This window comes from Hyla sarda, chromosome 3 (genome assembly GCF_029499605.1).
Source record: "Hyla sarda isolate aHylSar1 chromosome 3, aHylSar1.hap1, whole genome shotgun sequence".
In the NCBI taxonomy this organism is placed as follows: Eukaryota; Metazoa; Chordata; class Amphibia; order Anura; family Hylidae; genus Hyla; species Hyla sarda.
Window position 1 is genome coordinate 162,524,300 of NC_079191.1, and position 17,032 is coordinate 162,541,331.

Sequence of the window (17,032 nt, forward strand, 5' to 3'; positions counted from 1 at the left end):
CCGGCTGGCAGGTAGTGGATCCTCTGTGCCAGAGAGGGATTGGCGTGGACCGTGCTAGTGGATCGGTTCTAAGTCACTACTGGTTTTCACCAGAGCCCGCCGCAAAGCGGGATGGTCTTGCTGCGGCGGTAGTGACCAGGTCGTATCCACTAGCAACGGCTCAACCTCTCTGGCTGCTGAAGATAGGCGCGGTACAAGGGAGTAGACAGAAGCAAGGTCGGACGTAGCAGAAGGTCGGGGCAGGCAGCAAGGATCGTAGTCAGGGGCAACGGCAGGAGGTCTGGAACACAGGCTAGGAACATACAAGGAAACGCTTTCACTGGCACGATGGCAACAAGATCCGGCAAGGAAGTGCAGGGGAAGTGAGGTGATATAGGGAAGTGCACAGGTGATAACACTAATTGGAACCACTGCGCCAATCAGCGGCGCAGTGGCCCTTTAAATCGCAAAGACCCGGCGCGCGCGCGCCCTAGGGAGCGGGGCCGCGCGCGCCGGGACAGGACTGACGGAGAGCGAGTCAGGTACGGGAGCCGGGGTGCGCATCGCGAGCGGGCGCTACCCGCATCGCGAATCGCATCCCGGCTGGAGGCGGTATCGCAGCGCCCCGGGTCAGTGGATCTGACCGGAGCGCTGCAGTGAGGAGAGTGTAGCGAGCGCTCCGGGGAGGAGCGGGGACCCGGAGCGCTTGGCGTAACAGTACCCCCCCCCTTGGGTCTCCCCCTCTTCTTAGAGCCTGAGAACCTGAGGAGCAGACTTTTGTCTAGGATGTTGTCCTCAGGTTCCCAGGATCTCTCTTCTGGACCACAACCCTCCCAATCCACTAAAAAAAAGGTTTTCCCTCTGACCTTTTTAGATGCCAGAATCTCTTTGACGGAGAAGATGTCCGAGGAGCCGGAAACAGGAGTGGGAGGAACAGATTTGGGAGAGAAACGGTTAATGATAAGTGGTTTAAGAAGAGAAACGTGAAAGGCATTAGGAATACGAAGAGAAGGAGGAAGAAGAAGTTTGTAAGAGACAGGATTAATCTGGCACAAAATTTTGAAAGGACCAAGATAGCGTGGTCCCAACTTATAGCTAGGGACACGGAAGCGGACATATTTAGCGGAGAGCCATACCTTGTCTCCAGGGGAAAAAATGGGAGGAGCTCTTCTTTTCTTATCCGCGAACTTCTTCATGCGTGATGAAGCCTGTAAGAGAGAATTTTGGGTCTCTCTCCATATGATGGAAAGATCACGAGAAATTTCATCCACAGCGGGCAGACCAGAGGGCAAGGGGGTAGGGAGGGGGGGAAGAGGGTGACGGCCGTACACCACGAAAAATGGGGATTTGGAGGAAGATTCAGAGACTCTGAAGTTATACGAGAATTCGGCCCATGGTAGAAGATCTGCCCAGTCATCCTGGCGGGAGGAAACAAAATGTCGTAAATAATCACCCAAGACCTGGTTAATTCTTTCTACTTGTCCATTGGATTGAGGATGATATGCAGAAGAAAAATTTAATTTAATCTTGAGTTGTTTACAGAGAGCCCTCCAGAATTTAGACACGAATTGGACGCCTCTATCCGAGACGATCTGCGTGGGCAACCCGTGAAGACGAAAAATGTGTACAAAAAATTGTTTAGCCAACTGAGGCGCTGAAGGAAGACCAGGAAGAGGGATGAAATGTGCCATTTTGGAGAATCGATCAACGACCACCCAAATAACAGTGTTGCCATGGGATGGGGGTAAGTCTGTAATAAAATCCATACCAATCAGAGACCAAGGCTGTTCGGGGACAGGCAGAGGATGAAGAAAACCAGCGGGCTTCTGGCGAGGAGTCTTATCCCGGGCACAGATAGTGCAGGCTCGCACAAAGTCCACAACATCCGTCTCCAGAGTCGGCCACCAATAGTAGCGAGAGATGAGTTGCACAGATTTCTTGATGCCCGCATGACCTGCGAGATGGGAAGAGTGGCCCCATTTGAGGATTCCGAGGCGTTGGCGTGGAGAAACAAAGGTCTTTCCTGGAGGAGTTTGCCTGATGGAGGCTGGAGAAGTGGAAATCAGGCAGTCAGGAGGAATGATGTGTTGCGGAGAGAGTTCAACTTCAGAAGCATCCGAGGAACGAGAGAGAGCATCGGCCCTAATGTTCTTATCGGCAGGCCGAAAGTGAATTTCAAAATTAAATCGGGCAAAGAACAGAGACCACCTGGCCTGGCGAGGATTCAGCCGTTGGGCAGACTGGAGGTAGGAGAGGTTCTTGTGATCGGTGTAAATAATAACTGGAAATCTTGATCCCTCCAGCAGATGCCTCCATTCCTCAAGTGCTAATTTAATGGCTAGAAGCTCTCGATCCCCGATGGAGTAGTTTCTCTCCGCCGGAGAGAAGGTCCTAGAAAAAAAACCACAAGTAACAGCATGCCCGGAAGAATTTTTTTGTAGAAGGACCGCTCCAGCTCCCACAGAGGAGGCATCAACCTCCAATAGGAAGGGTTTAGATGGGTCAGGTCTGGAGAGCACGGGAGCCGAAGAAAAGGCAGACTTGAGCCGTTTAAAGGCGTCTTCCGCTTGAGGAGGCCAAGACTTGGGATCAGCATTTTTTTTGGTTAAAGCCACGATAGGAGCCACAACGGTAGAAAAATGTGGAATAAATTGTCTGTAATAATTGGCGAACCCCAAAAAACGTTGGATAGCACGGAGTCCGGAGGGGCGTGGCCAATCTAAGACGGCAGAGAGTTTGTCTGGATCCATTTGTAGTCCCTGGCCAGAGACCAAGTATCCTAGGAAAGGAAGAGATTGGCATTCAAACAGACATTTCTCTATTTTGGCATAGAGTTGATTGTCACGAAGTCTCTGAAGAACCATACGGACATGCTGGCGGTGTTCTTCTAGATTGGCAGAAAAAATCAGGATATCGTCCAGATATACAACAGCACAGGAGTATAAAAGATCACGAAAAATTTCATTAACAAAGTCTTGGAAGACGGCAGGGGCGTTGCACAGGCCAAAGGGCATGACCAGATACTCAAAGTGTCCATCTCTGGTGTTAAATGCCGTTTTCCATTCATCCCCCTCTCTGATGCGGATGAGATTATAAGCACCTCTTAAGTCCAGTTTGGTAAAGATGTGGGCACCTTGGAGGCGATCAAAGAGTTCAGAGATGAGAGGTAGGGGGTAGCGGTTCTTAACCGTGATTTTATTAAGACCGCGGTAGTCAATGCAAGGGCGTAGAGAGCCATCTTTTTTGGACACAAAGAAAAATCCGGCTCCGGCAGGAGAGGAGGATTTACGGATAAAGCCCTTTTTTAAATTTTCCTGGACGTATTCAGACATGGCAAGAGTCTCTGGGGCGGACAGAGGATAAATTCTGCCCCGGGGTGGAGTAGTGCCCGGGAGGAGGTCGATAGGACAATCATAAGGCCTGTGAGGAGGTAGAGTCTCAGCTTGTTTTTTGCAAAAAACATCCGCAAAGTCCATATAGGCCTTAGGGAGACCGGTTACGGGAGGAACCACAGAGTCACGGCAAGGGTTACTGGGAACCGGTTTTAGGCAGTCCTTGGAACAAGAGGGCCCCCAACTCTTGATCTCCCCAGTGGACCAATCCAGGGTTGGGGAGTGAAGTTGAAGCCAGGGAAGTCCAAGGAGAATTTCAGAAGTGCAATTGGGAAGGACCAAAAGTTCAATCCTCTCGTGATGAGGTCCGATGTGCATTAGAAGGGGCTCCGTGCGGAAACGTATGGTACAGTCCAATCTTTCATTGTTTACACAATTGATGTAGAGGGGTCTGGCGAGACTGGTCACCGGGATGTTGAACCTGTTGACGAGAGAGGCCAAAATAAAATTTCCTGCAGATCCGGAGTCCAAGAAGGCCACAGCAGAGAAGGAGAAGGCAGATGCAGACATCCGCACAGGCACAGTAAGACGTGGAGAAGCAGAGTAGACATCAAGGACTGTCTCACCTTTGTGCGGAGTCAGCGTACGTCTTTCCAGGCGGGGAGGACGGATAGGACAATCCTTCAGGAAGTGTTCGGTACTAGCACAGTACAAGCAGAGATTCTCCATGCGGCGTCGTGTCCTCTCTTGAGGTGTCAGGCGAGACCGGTCGACCTGCATAGCCTCCACGGCGGGAGGCACAGGAACAGATTGCAGGGGACCAGAGGAGAGAGGAGCCGGGGAGAAGAAACGCCTCGTGCGAACAGAGTCCATATCCTGGCGGAGCTCCTGACGCCTTTCGGAAAAACGCATGTCAATGCGAGTGGCTAGGTGAATGAGTTCATGTAGATTAGCAGGGATTTCTCGTGCGGCCAGAACATCTTTAATGTTGCTGGATAGGCCTTTTTTAAAGGTCTCGCAGAGGGCCTCATTATTCCAGGATAATTCTGAAGCAAGAGTACGGAATTGTACGGCATACTCGCCAACGGAAGAATTACCCTGGACCAGGTTCAACAGGGCAGTCTCAGCAGAAGAGGCTCGGGCAGGTTCCTCAAAGACACTTCGAATTTCCGAGAAGAAGGAGTGTACAGAGGCAGTGACGGGGTCATTGCGGTCCCAGAGCGGTGTGGCCCAAGACAGGGCTTTTCCAGACAGAAGGCTGACTACGAAAGCCACCTTAGACCTTTCAGTGGGAAACTGGTCCGACATCATCTCCAGGTGCAGGGAACATTGGGAAAGAAAGCCACGGCAAAACTTAGAGTCCCCATCAAATTTATCCGGCAAGGATAGTCGTAGACCAGAAGCGGCCACTCGCTGCGGAGGAGATGCAGGAGCTGGCGGAGGAGATGATTGCTGAAGCTGTGGTAGTAACTGCTGAAGCATAACGGTCAGTTGAGACAGCTGTTGGCCTTGTTGCGCTATCTGTTGCGACTGCTGGGCGACCACCGTGGTGAGGTCAGCGACAACTGGCAGAGGAACTTCAGCGGGATCCATGGCCGGATCTACTGTCACGATGCCGGCTGGCAGGTAGTGGATCCTCTGTGCCAGAGAGGGATTGGCGTGGACCGTGCTAGTGGATCGGTTCTAAGTCACTACTGGTTTTCACCAGAGCCCGCCGCAAAGCGGGATGGTCTTGCTGCGGCGGTAGTGACCAGGTCGTATCCACTAGCAACGGCTCAACCTCTCTGGCTGCTGAAGATAGGCGCGGTACAAGGGAGTAGACAGAAGCAAGGTCGGACGTAGCAGAAGGTCGGGGCAGGCAGCAAGGATCGTAGTCAGGGGCAACGGCAGGAGGTCTGGAACACAGGCTAGGAACATACAAGGAAACGCTTTCACTGGCACGATGGCAACAAGATCCGGCAAGGAAGTGCAGGGGAAGTGAGGTGATATAGGGAAGTGCACAGGTGATAACACTAATTGGAACCACTGCGCCAATCAGCGGCGCAGTGGCCCTTTAAATCGCAAAGACCCGGCGCGCGCGCGCCCTAGGGAGCGGGGCCGCGCGCGCCGGGACAGGACTGACGGAGAGCGAGTCAGGTACGGGAGCCGGGGTGCGCATCGCGAGCGGGCGCTACCCGCATCGCGAATCGCATCCCGGCTGGAGGCGGTATCGCAGCGCCCCGGGTCAGTGGATCTGACCGGAGCGCTGCAGTGAGGAGAGTGTAGCGAGCGCTCCGGGGAGGAGCGGGGACCCGGAGCGCTTGGCGTAACAGTGCCGTACAGCTACGAGCGTCGGTCTCGTATTGACGTTTGCTCACGTCACGCTCCCAGGCATCAGCGTTACTACGTCCTGATGCTGGTCCTAGGTATTCTGAGAGCGTGATGTGTGCGAACATCATTACCGCGCGTTACGCATAGCTGTGCAAGCCCTTATCTGGGGACTGGGAAAGGTTCTGCCCTGAATTCCCGGCAACTGCAGCAGCAGAGGTTTCAGTTGGGGGGGGGTGTCTAATCTAGGTGTACTACCTGCCTACTGGGGGGAGGGAGTTAATCTGGGGGTACAACCCTCCTATGGGGGGTAGGAGGTAAGTCTGGGGGTACAACCTGCCTTCTGGGGGGAGGAAGTTAATCTTGGGGTACTATCTTCCTACTGGGGGGTTAATCTGGGGGTACTACCTGCCTACTGGGGGGAGGTAATTAATCTGGGGCCCCAAGATTAACCCCCCTCCTGGAGTACTGGGGGTACTACCTGCCTACTGGGGGGGAGGGGGTTAATCTAGGGGTACTACTTGCCTCCTGGGGGTATGGGATTAATCTGGGGGTACTACATAACAAGCCTACTGGGGGAGGGGCTTAATCTGGGGATTCTACCTGCCTACTGGGGGAGGGGGTTATTCTGGGGGGTACTACATGCCTACTGGGTGGGAGGGGGTTAATCTGGGGGTACTACCTGTCTACTGGGGGGGGTTCTAATCTGGGGATACTACCTGCCTACTGGGGGGAGGGGGATATACCTCTATATGGTCCTGTATAGGTAAGGTGGGGAGGGGGTGGAGGAGGGGGGTGCCTCCATGTATACTTTGCTTGAGGCCCCCAAGTTCCTTCAAACGGCCCTGGCTGCAGTAGTGAATCATCGCTAAGACAGTGTGAACAAGGTTTAGCCAAAAGAATGAAGCATGTCTTCAACAAAAGATACATGAAGACCTGCCTGGAGTTTACAAAAAGCACATAAAGGAATCTTAAAGGGGTACTCCGGTGGATAACTTTTTTTTTTTTTTTTTATCAACTGGTTCCAGAGAATTAAACAGATTTGTAAATTACTTCTATTAAAACATCTTAATCCTTCCAGTACTTAATTTCCTCTGTAGTATACAGCAGCTAATATTTTCTTTTTGGAACACAGAGCTCTCTGCTGACATCATGACCACAGTGCTCTCTGCTGACACCTCTGTCCATTTTAAGAACTGTCTAGAGTAGGAGAAAATCCCCATAGAAAACATATGCTGCTCTGGACTGTTCCTAAAATGTATAGTGATGTCAGCAGAGAGCACTGTGGTCATGATGTCAGCAGAGAGCTCTGTGTTCCAAAAAGAAAAGAATGTCCTCTGTAGTATTCAGCAGCTAATAAGTAGTGGAAGGATTAAGATTTTTTAATAGAAGTCATTTACAAATCTGTTTAAATTTCTTGCATCAGTTGTACTAAAAAAAAAGTTTTCCACCGGAGTACCCCTTTAAACTGTGAAATACAAGATTTTTTTGTCTGATGAAACCAAGACTGAACTTTTTGACCTGAATTCTAAGTGCCATGTCTGAAGGAAATCAGTTACTGTTTGTAATCTGCCTACTACCCTCCTATAGTGATGGCAACATTATGCAGTGGCTGCTGGGACAGGGAGACTAGTCAGGGTTTATAGAAAGCTAAATGGAGCAAAGTACAGAGATATTCTAATGAAAACCTGATCCAGAGTGCTTTCAACCTGTCCTGACTTGAACCCAATCAAAAATCTCTGGAGAGACCCGAAAATGGCTTCCACTGATGATCCCCCATTCAACCCGATAGAGCTTGAGAAGATCTACACAAAAGGATGGCAGAAAATCCCCAAATCCAGATGTGCAAACTTTGTGTCATCATCCCAAAAAAGATTGGAGGCTGTAATCACTGCTAAAGGGGCTTTAACTAAGTACTGAGCAAAGAGTCTGAATACTTATGTCAGTGCAGCATTTTAGTTTTGTTTTACATGTAAGTTCAAGGCTGCTACATAACAAAATGTGAGAAAATAAAAAGGTCTGAAGACTTTCTGATACAGTATATACATGTGAATGCACCCTTACTGCGGTTTATTCTAACTATCTACAGAAAGATTTTTGCAGGTATCTTTTTTTTTTTCCATAAAACAATATTATCTGACATTACTTCTGACTTTCCCAACTAAGTTCTCATTGTGCCCCCCTTGTTCTTTTGTTTAGTTTCTTATTAAAAACTCTTATCTCCTTACATTTACTGTTTTGTGGCCGGACTGAAAACCGTAGCATACCACAGTTTTCAGTCCAGCCAGAAAACTGGATATGGGGCTTACTCCGGACAGCTCATTAAAATGAATGAGATGCGGGCTGAGTCCAGCTGGGATACGGGAGCGCTCGGTTTTGACATTTCCCACCCGGATCCGGTCACGTATGAAGAAATCTTAGTGTGAATGCACCCTAACTATGTTTCTGCCCCACTAGCCCCTCCCCCAGGCTCTGTCTGATTCCAACCTCCTCCCCACTCTTCCCCTCATGAGGATTAAGAGGATTAAAAGATATATAACTAGCTACCTCTGGAGACTAATGCTGTTTTATTTAGTTCTTACTGAAGTTTTGTTACTAGTCTACATTAACTAACTTATCAACCATTTGACCATACATGTACCAATTGTATCTGACTTCTTCTATTTCTGCATTAGGATTTAATATGCCTTCTCCCACTCTTTGTGCCTGGTTTGTAAATAGTTGGGTTTATTCCTCCAGTACTTTTGGTCTGGAATGTACTCTTATGTTATAACAATGCTCCCACCCCCCCCACCCCCACAGATATACACCCATACACCACCCTCCCCCCATTCGGTTGCCTTCCGTACTCCAATGCCCCCCCTCTTCCCACCCCTTTTACCTTCCACACTAAGTGAATTTTAAATCTTAAATCTCCACCTACTTTTACAATCTGTGCCTATTCTCTGTATGTGAGCTCTAGCTGATTTGTGGCCTGCATGCCGTCCTGCTTTTTGATCTGCTATGTAGATTTCCACATCTCACATGTCAATTATTTAAAATGTAAAGACATTTTATAAAAATGAGATTTGGAAAAAATAGAGACATAGGGCAGGTGGGTAATCATTAAAAGTTACAGAGGGTGATGAAGGGGGGGTTATAAATTGTCACAGTGAGTGATTAAGGGAAGTAATGAAATAGCATGGGGATTGATGAAGGGGATAATAAAATCACACGGGGGGTGATGAAGGGGGTAATGAGATGGCACGGGGGTGATGCATTTTTACTGAGAGTGATGAAGGGGGTAAGGAAATGGCAAAGAGGTGATGAGGTGGGATGATAAAAATGGCACAGGGGGTAGTAGCCACATTTGTAATGCTAATACTGACATTTAAGATATTATATAATCTACTATAGTGGCACTGTGGAGCTCCCTTACTGTTAGTCCCTCCCAAAAAATAAAGCTCTAAAGTGCAAGAAAAAAAGGTGCTCAGCAGCAACCCACCATCTCCGATTAAAAGATTTATTCTTTACTTATTTCCCTTAAAATCATCCTGGCAAAGGTGGACATGGTTAACAACTATGAAAGTTTCTTGACCTTCCAACAGTCACCTCTTAAGAATAAATATTTTAATCGTAGGTGGGAGTTACCGCTAAGCACCATTTTCTTGCACTTTGAATCTTTAGTTGGACCTGTTTACATCGTTTAGCACCACTTTACTCTCTAATGTGTTGTTTGCATGCTCATTTATCTTCAACATTATAGTCACCTTATTGTACTGAGCTATAGTGACATCTTTTGTTGAGTCTTTGTTTTTGAAATTGAACAAAAAATATAGCGAATAGGAAATAGAGAAAAGGCTGAACATATTCACAGCTGTTTCTACATCTCACAAAGTCTGTTTTGCAGTGTATTTGCAGCAGATTAAACCTGTTGCTGACGTTTTTCGGTCCCCCAAAATCAGACATGGCACTACGAATGTGACATAAGGCCCTCAAATTGATTCAAGGGCTTCATCTGAGGATAGGCTAACACTGATTAAGACTGATACAAATATACTCAGTAGTTGTTGGAACATAAGGAAATCAGTTTTTTTTTTTTTTAGACTTTAAATGCACAAAATTGATTCTTCATTTGACTTACCTGCATTATGAGGTATTAAAAAGGAAATGCAAATAAACAGTTATACAAAAAAGAAGAAAAGCAAAGATCAAAAAAGTGTATTATAATTTTGGAGATCACATATTTGTTTAAAATAACATGTAATAGTTACAGGACTCAATAATTAGCCTATAAATATTCTTGGTGGATTTAAAATATGCAAGTGCTTTCAAAACCTATTTTTTTTATGTTATATTTGTAGACAAAAATTGTGTGGGCCAAATACAATTGAAGTAGAAATAATCCCAATTTGGAAGCTACTATTTAAGGAGGTAAGAGTTTGCTATAAAATGTATTCCTTTCAGATATGTGCATTATAAAAGCATATTTGTGTGAAATGTACACCATTAGCTATGTATGTCATTGTTAACATCACACAAATGATGGTATAAATAAGACTGACTAAACTGGTCTGCTTCTTCACTACAAGGAATAGTAGTTGGCCTTCAAGGTTTGTTTCTTTTTAGATAAAAATACTGTCATTCAATACAATAACATTTATTGACTCTAACAGTTGACTCTAACAGACATTGATAATAAATTGAAAAAATAAAATATAGTACCCAAAAATATTTCCACTACAGTGCAACACTGTGAACATTATTTATTTTTCTCCCCGCTCCCCACCAATTGTAACTGTGCATCAGGAGAAAGATGTTTCTACTCTTTCTCTGGCAGGAGACCCAGTGCATTAGAATTACATTAAACTGGGTTACGTGACGTGATGCAGAGTGAGGAGAACAAGCGCTTAGTGCTTACTGATGTATTACGGTGCCAAATTCCAAATGAAAGTGATTTAAAAAAAATGTCTATAGTCCTTTTTCATAAAAGTGCCCACAACATTAGATGTACACTTTAAGAAAAGAGTCACAAAAACTGCACCTACAGCCTATTTCATGTTGCGAATGCATGCCAATGTGCGATCCAGCTTCCAAACATTACTACACACACAGGACTGGATAGCCCTGGATAGCTGGATAGCCCTGTGTGTCTGCTCGAAGCAGATCCACAGCATATTGGTATGAAATACGTATGTGTGGCCCTACCCTAAAGCCTATCTGAAGTTGTTTATAAAAGAATATGTGGCAAATAAAAATAAAGTATAACTATAGTTCAACCCTTGAGTCAAGTATTATCATAAGGAAACAACTTGGCATTCCTAAAAAATGGTGTGGTATGTATGCCTCATATCCATAAATAAACCAACAGTATGTAGTGCCACAGAGTGTATCTGAAAACTAGAACAATAAAAACAGTTTTTTTTTTTTTTTTGCATATGAGGTCCCTTTCACACTATACAGTTTTTAACTATCAATACAGCAGAAAAAACTGTGAATAAAACATCAGGCACCCTTTGTTTTAACCACCTATTATGGGGCAGGAGAGATTTTAGAAGTTTAATGGGAGTCCCAATAAGGAATTGGTTGCTGAAAGTTCTGCAATGTAACTGTGGAGTGACTTTTGGTTTACCTGGCACCTTTTCAAGGCCTCCATGCTGGCCATTTGGCAATCTATTAAAATACTCTACTATCAGATCACAGATCATACTGAGCAATGCTATGCAGTGCTTGTTTTTGGTCAAAACATATACTGTAGTAGAAACAAATGGAAAAAAAAAGTGATAAGAAAGTCCCTTAAAAACAGAAATAGTACCAATAATCACAACAGATTGCAGCACAAGGAATGAGCCCTCATACAGCCCTGTATATAAAAAAAAATAAAATGTTTTAGAGGTAGAGGGAAGATTTATTTTGTGAGTAGTACAATAATAGAAAAGCTGTTGTTTAATCATATTGACCTACAGAATAGAAATACTGTCCCTGATTCGGAGTTGTGTACCTGACCTGCTTTTTTCAGGTTGTGTGCAAAATTTGAGAGATTCTTTACTGTAACAGCAGTAAAACAAGGGAGCTCTCTGCCACATGATGTTGTGATGTCTGACTCTATAAACAAATTCAAGGGGGGCCTGGATGTTTTTCTGAAAAAGTATAATATTACAAGTTATAGATACTAGATATGTTGATAGAACATTGGATAGAACATTGACCCAGGGATTTTTTCTGATTGGCATCAACAAAATAGGGTTTAGGTTGAACTCGATGGACTCTAGTCTTTTTTCCAACCTTACAAACTATTTTACTATGTTGCTATCTTCTGATATGCTAGGTAATGTACATGTTAGAAGCAAACAAGAAAAAAGAAGGTTTACTTTAATTGGTAAAGTAAAATGTTAGTTTATTAACCTACACTTGCTAATACAGCTTTCTGTTCCTCCATGATACTAATTTAAATAAAAAGTTTTACTGTTTTCACTAAATTGGAATGCTGCTTATATTAATATATAATCAAACTAAACTTGTTACACAGGTGTTTAGATCTACTGTAGTATGTTGGGTGGCCAATTGAGCTGCCATATTTATTTTACTTTTAGAAATACACCAACATCACTATTTCTGGTTGGTAATACCACCCTGTATCAATAAAGTCAGAAGAAAAATGTGAAAGTTAAAAGTATTCTTCCCCAAAAATGATGTGCCTCTTCTATAAGTACTACAGAGGAAATTTCCTTCTATCGACATCACCGTTTAAAGGACTTTCAGTAGAAATCTGAGGGTACTATACTTTTCTCCTTTTTTTCTCTTCACAGATTTTAAACCCCTTTTACTTTTTTGAAGTGTATTCACTTAGTACATGGCTTGCAACCGGTTATATTGAATATTCCATGGCCATATTACTGATGACTATTTTATCTATTCTTGCAACACTTTATTTGTTAAGAATGGTAAGAGTTTTTACATTTATTTAATTACTTAATAATACTTTATTACATGTATTTCAGCACATAACAAAAATATAATTCTGTGTCTCTTTTGGCTTTTCCTTTTTTTTTTCTAGCAATCTGTTAAACTGAGCCACATGGTGCAATCACACAACAATGTTATGGTTTCTGTGCTTCAAAGAAATGGAGGTAGTGTTTATTTCTTTCTTATGAGGTTTTATTGCATGATTTATTTAAGCACTGTTTACTATTTGCAGTTATTAAATAAAGTATGATGTAATAAAAAAAATGATGATTCCCCCAAAAAACTACTATAACATTCAGCGTGTTGCAGTTAGCTGATCAGCCTCAACTCAACCAAGTGTAGTCATTTTCTACTGTTATTTTTTCATATTAAAAAAAGTAAATGTAACCCCTTGCATTATTATGTCGTGTTATCATCTTCATAAACCATTCAACATGATAAAACAGTTTATTAAAAGCTAAGAGAGTGGAAAAACGTTATCTCTTTATTATGGTATTTAAATTATTTGAGTTGTTAAAGGGGTACTCTGCTGCTCAGAATTTGGAACGAAATGTTCCGAACACTGGAGCCGGCGCTGGGAGCTCGTGACATCATAGCCTTGCTCCCTCATGATGTCATGCCCTGCCCCCTCAATGCAAGTGCATGGGAGGGGGTGTGACAGCTGCCACGCCCCCTCCCATAGACTTGCATTGAAGGGGCATGACATCATGAGGGGGCTATGACCTCATGAGCTCCCAGTGCTGACTCCAGTGTTCAGAACAGTGTTCCAAATGCTGAGCAGCGGAGTTCCCCCTTAAAGAAGACATACTGTATTCTTTCATATCTGATCTACAAATACCACATTGCACAGCATGTCTGCGCTTTTTAAACAAGATATTTCCACAGAAAATAAAAGTAATAGGATAAACTTTCATAAAGTGATCAGACAGTAATGCATAAATGGCAAGAAAATAAGGTATATTTAGGTATTATATGTTATGCAATAGTGCTACTATTTGCTTCATAAGTTGGGTTGAATTATACTTCAAATGCTTCAAAAAAATTCTTACACAGGATTCTATAAAAAGGCAATATATAGTCATAAGTGTGGAATCAGCTCACCAGCCAGGTAGTATGCAAGTGTATTCTGGTGTGTGTGAAGATACGGTGCACAAATAAAAGTCTGAACAAAAAGTCAGATAAAGATACAAATTGGTGAACAATTAAGTGCACATCTATGTACAAAAATTCAGATTCCGGTGTCTGCAAAAAGAATAGTCATGTCTTTTCTTTCTGCGGAGTCCACACAGAAATGCATTGCCATCTATGAGATGGCACATTTCCTAGCGCCGGCATGTCGGTGGAGTGTCCGTATGGAAATTTTCTGTGCAGATAATCTATGTGTAAACATTGCCTAACAGTTTGAAATTTATTTATTGCTGCTCATGGAATAGCCATTCCATGGATGTGGTGGAAAGAGGGAAATAGATCAGAGAAGCAAGATGAAAGTTGATCCAAAAGATGCCACCTATAATATTCAGAATTCCAGGCTGAGTTAGAGACATCTGGAGTGATAGTCTCAACCTGTAATATATGCTACACACTGAAAAAAATAAGGACTTGATAGAAGGCAGAGGAGGACCCCAATGTTTAAAGGAAGGCATACAACTTCAAAAAATATATAGACAAATCACAATCCTTCTTGGAAAATATGGTAATATTCTTTGGATGGATGAAACCAAAGTGAAGCTCTTTTGTGCATATTAGCGTTATAAATCCATAATGTTGAGTAAATGTTTCGTTGTGTCAGGATATTAACCTAAAAGTACACAAGAAAACCAATGAACAGTTTTAAACTATGTATACTAGCAATTCTTAATTGAAAGAAGAAGGTGAAAAAGAAAGCTTCTTTTAAGAAAAGTAACTTGAACATTTTAAACATTCAAGTGCTTGAGAGTAACAGTGGAAGATGCCTTTAAATCTGTACAATACTGAACTCTGAATTTTTTTATCTCTTCTTAACCGCTAAAGGACTGATTTCATTTTTATTTTTTTGTTTTTTCTAAATCGTTTTTATTAAGTTTTCCAAGATACAAAAATTTGCCAGGCATACCCAGCACAAACTGTATACATACATAGAAACCATAACAAGAAATTAAACATGGCGTCTAGTCGAACTGTGAGCATTAAGAGAGTCTCAATCAACTACGATGGATGTGTCGAGCAACAAAAAGAAAGTCCTTTACATTGCTGTTGGGCAGAAAGAATGTTAATGGTGCAATTATGAATCATTAGCCTGTCAATAGCATGTGCAATACATCATTGGTAGGAGATACATGGGTTGTTAATCTCCCATTTAATAATGGGATATGAGCCAGCAGTTCCATTTAGACAGAAAAGTCTGTTAAGTTCCGTTGCCTAAGGATAGTACAACATGTAAGATTGATCGCTGCTGGCAATTCATCTGGATCAGGCAGTTCGGCAGATTTCCATCTGCGAAGCAGAATGGTTTTGGCAATAACACATATCATACAAGTTAACGTTCTACCCTTCAACGGCAAATCCGTTATACCAATCAAAAGAAGTACTAATTGTGGAGACCACGTGAGAGACCAAGGCGAGATTTCTGTCAGTAAAGATCTACAAGTTGCTTAGTATGACTGTATTTTAGGACATGACCATAATATGTGGAACAACGTGCCCTTGCAGTTGCAATCCCTCCAACATTTATAGGAGACAAAAGGGTAAATAAGTGCTAACCTATCGGGCGTATAATACCCTCGTAGGGTGGTCTTCATAGCTGATTCTACGTGGGATGAGCATTTGAGATGTAATCTTATCATTTTAAAAGAACCCTGCCATTCTTCTGAAGTAAAGGTCTTGTTAAGATCTATTTCCCAACTCCGAAGTAGATGTGATTTAGTAAATTATGTAGAATGAGTTAGTTGGTTGCAGTATATTTTTAGACCCTTTTTTTGACCCGAAACATGTAGGAGGGCCAGCTTGTTTGGTGGAAGCCTGGTTGGTGTAAGCCCCTGAATCAGGTGGCACGTCTGCAGGAATTTATAAAAATCAGTAGAGGGTAGCGAGTGGCGGTGACTAATATCTTGAAAGGATAATATAGCTCCCTGGAACACTATATCTTTCACAAAGTGCACTCCCCCTTCTATCCAACCATGTAGGTCAGTGTGTGGGAGCATCGCCTGTATCAGCGTGAGTGGTAAGTGTGAGATTTGGGGTGTGGCTTGCTTCAGAGCCAGTTATTTTATGGAACTCAGACCAAGCTCTAAGTGAGGCTGAAACTACCGGTCCCAACCTGTCTGGTGTAGGTATATTCAAAAAAGGGAATGAGTAGGAGGTATTTTAGAGAAAGGGGGTTGGCAAAAGACTGTTCCAGATGAACCCAGGGTATATCAGTGTCTGCGTACCACCAATCGGTAAGCATAGCTACCAATGTGGCAATATTGTACAGTTTTAGATCTGGAAGGGCTAGATCCCCAGAATCCTTGTCCTTGGTGAGGATATGACAAGCTATTTTCGGTTTTTCATGGACCCAAACAAATTGCGTGAGCATTGAATGAGCTTTTGCAAAGAATTTTTCCGGGATCGCAACATGCAGAGTTCGATACATGCATAAAAATTTTGGGAGAAGGAACATCTTAAATGTTGCTATTCTGCCGATCCACGAAATGTCATGGTTGGAGAAATTGTTTAAGGCCTCCTGCACCTTCGACAGAAGGGATTCATTTGTGGTCAATTTGGTACCTAGATATTGGAGGTCTCTCTCCCTCCAGTCAAAAGGATACAGTGTATTCAGTTTGGAGACTACTGTTTGCGGCATATTTACTGGTAGTGCTTGTGTTTTAGAATAATTTAAATGGTACTAAGATAGCGTGCCATATGTAGCTATTAGGTCCATTACTGCTGGTAAGTACGTTGCAGGGTTCGTCAGTGAGAGGAAAACATCGTCCGCATATAGAGAAATAACATGCGTTTTGTCCCCTATTTTAACTCCTGAAATGCGTGTCTTCCCTTATGGCTTGAGCCAGAGGTTCCATTGCTAGCACGAAAATTAAGGTGGAAAGTGGACAGCCCTGTCTAGTGCCATTTGTAAAGGCAAATTCATCTGTTAGCACTCCAATTACGAATATCCGCTCCGTTTACGAATGTCTTCGGTTACGATACAGGGCTTTGATGGCAGTAATTATTGGGCCATATGCCATATGTTCGAGTACGGAGAAGGCGAACGACCAACGGAGTGGGTCGAACGACTTCTCCGCGTCAAGGGCCAAAGCTAGCAGAGGGAGTTTGTGAACAGCTACATGGTGGAAAACTCCCAACATCCTTCTGGTATTAAAATAAGTTTGTCTGTGGGGGACAAATCCGGCCTGGTCTAGATTTATAAGTTGAGGTAGTAAATTAGCTATTCGGGTGGCTAGGATTTTGGCAAATATTTTTATATCTTGGTTGAGTAGTGATATAGGTTGAAA

General features: G+C 43.6%; 1 protein-coding gene across 1 annotated transcript in view; it reads left to right on the plus strand.

Moving 5' to 3' along the window:
* The window catches only part of LOC130361842 (probable cation-transporting ATPase 13A5), a 218,814-nt gene that overhangs the window by 65,338 nt on the left and 136,444 nt on the right, over positions 1-17,032 (plus strand). The window contains exons 7-9 of the mRNA XM_056565409.1: positions 9,962-10,031; positions 12,407-12,541; positions 12,655-12,727. Coding sequence (XP_056421384.1) covers positions 9,962-10,031; positions 12,407-12,541; positions 12,655-12,727 — 278 coding nt within the window. The remainder of the gene's footprint in view (positions 1-9,961; positions 10,032-12,406; positions 12,542-12,654; positions 12,728-17,032) is intronic.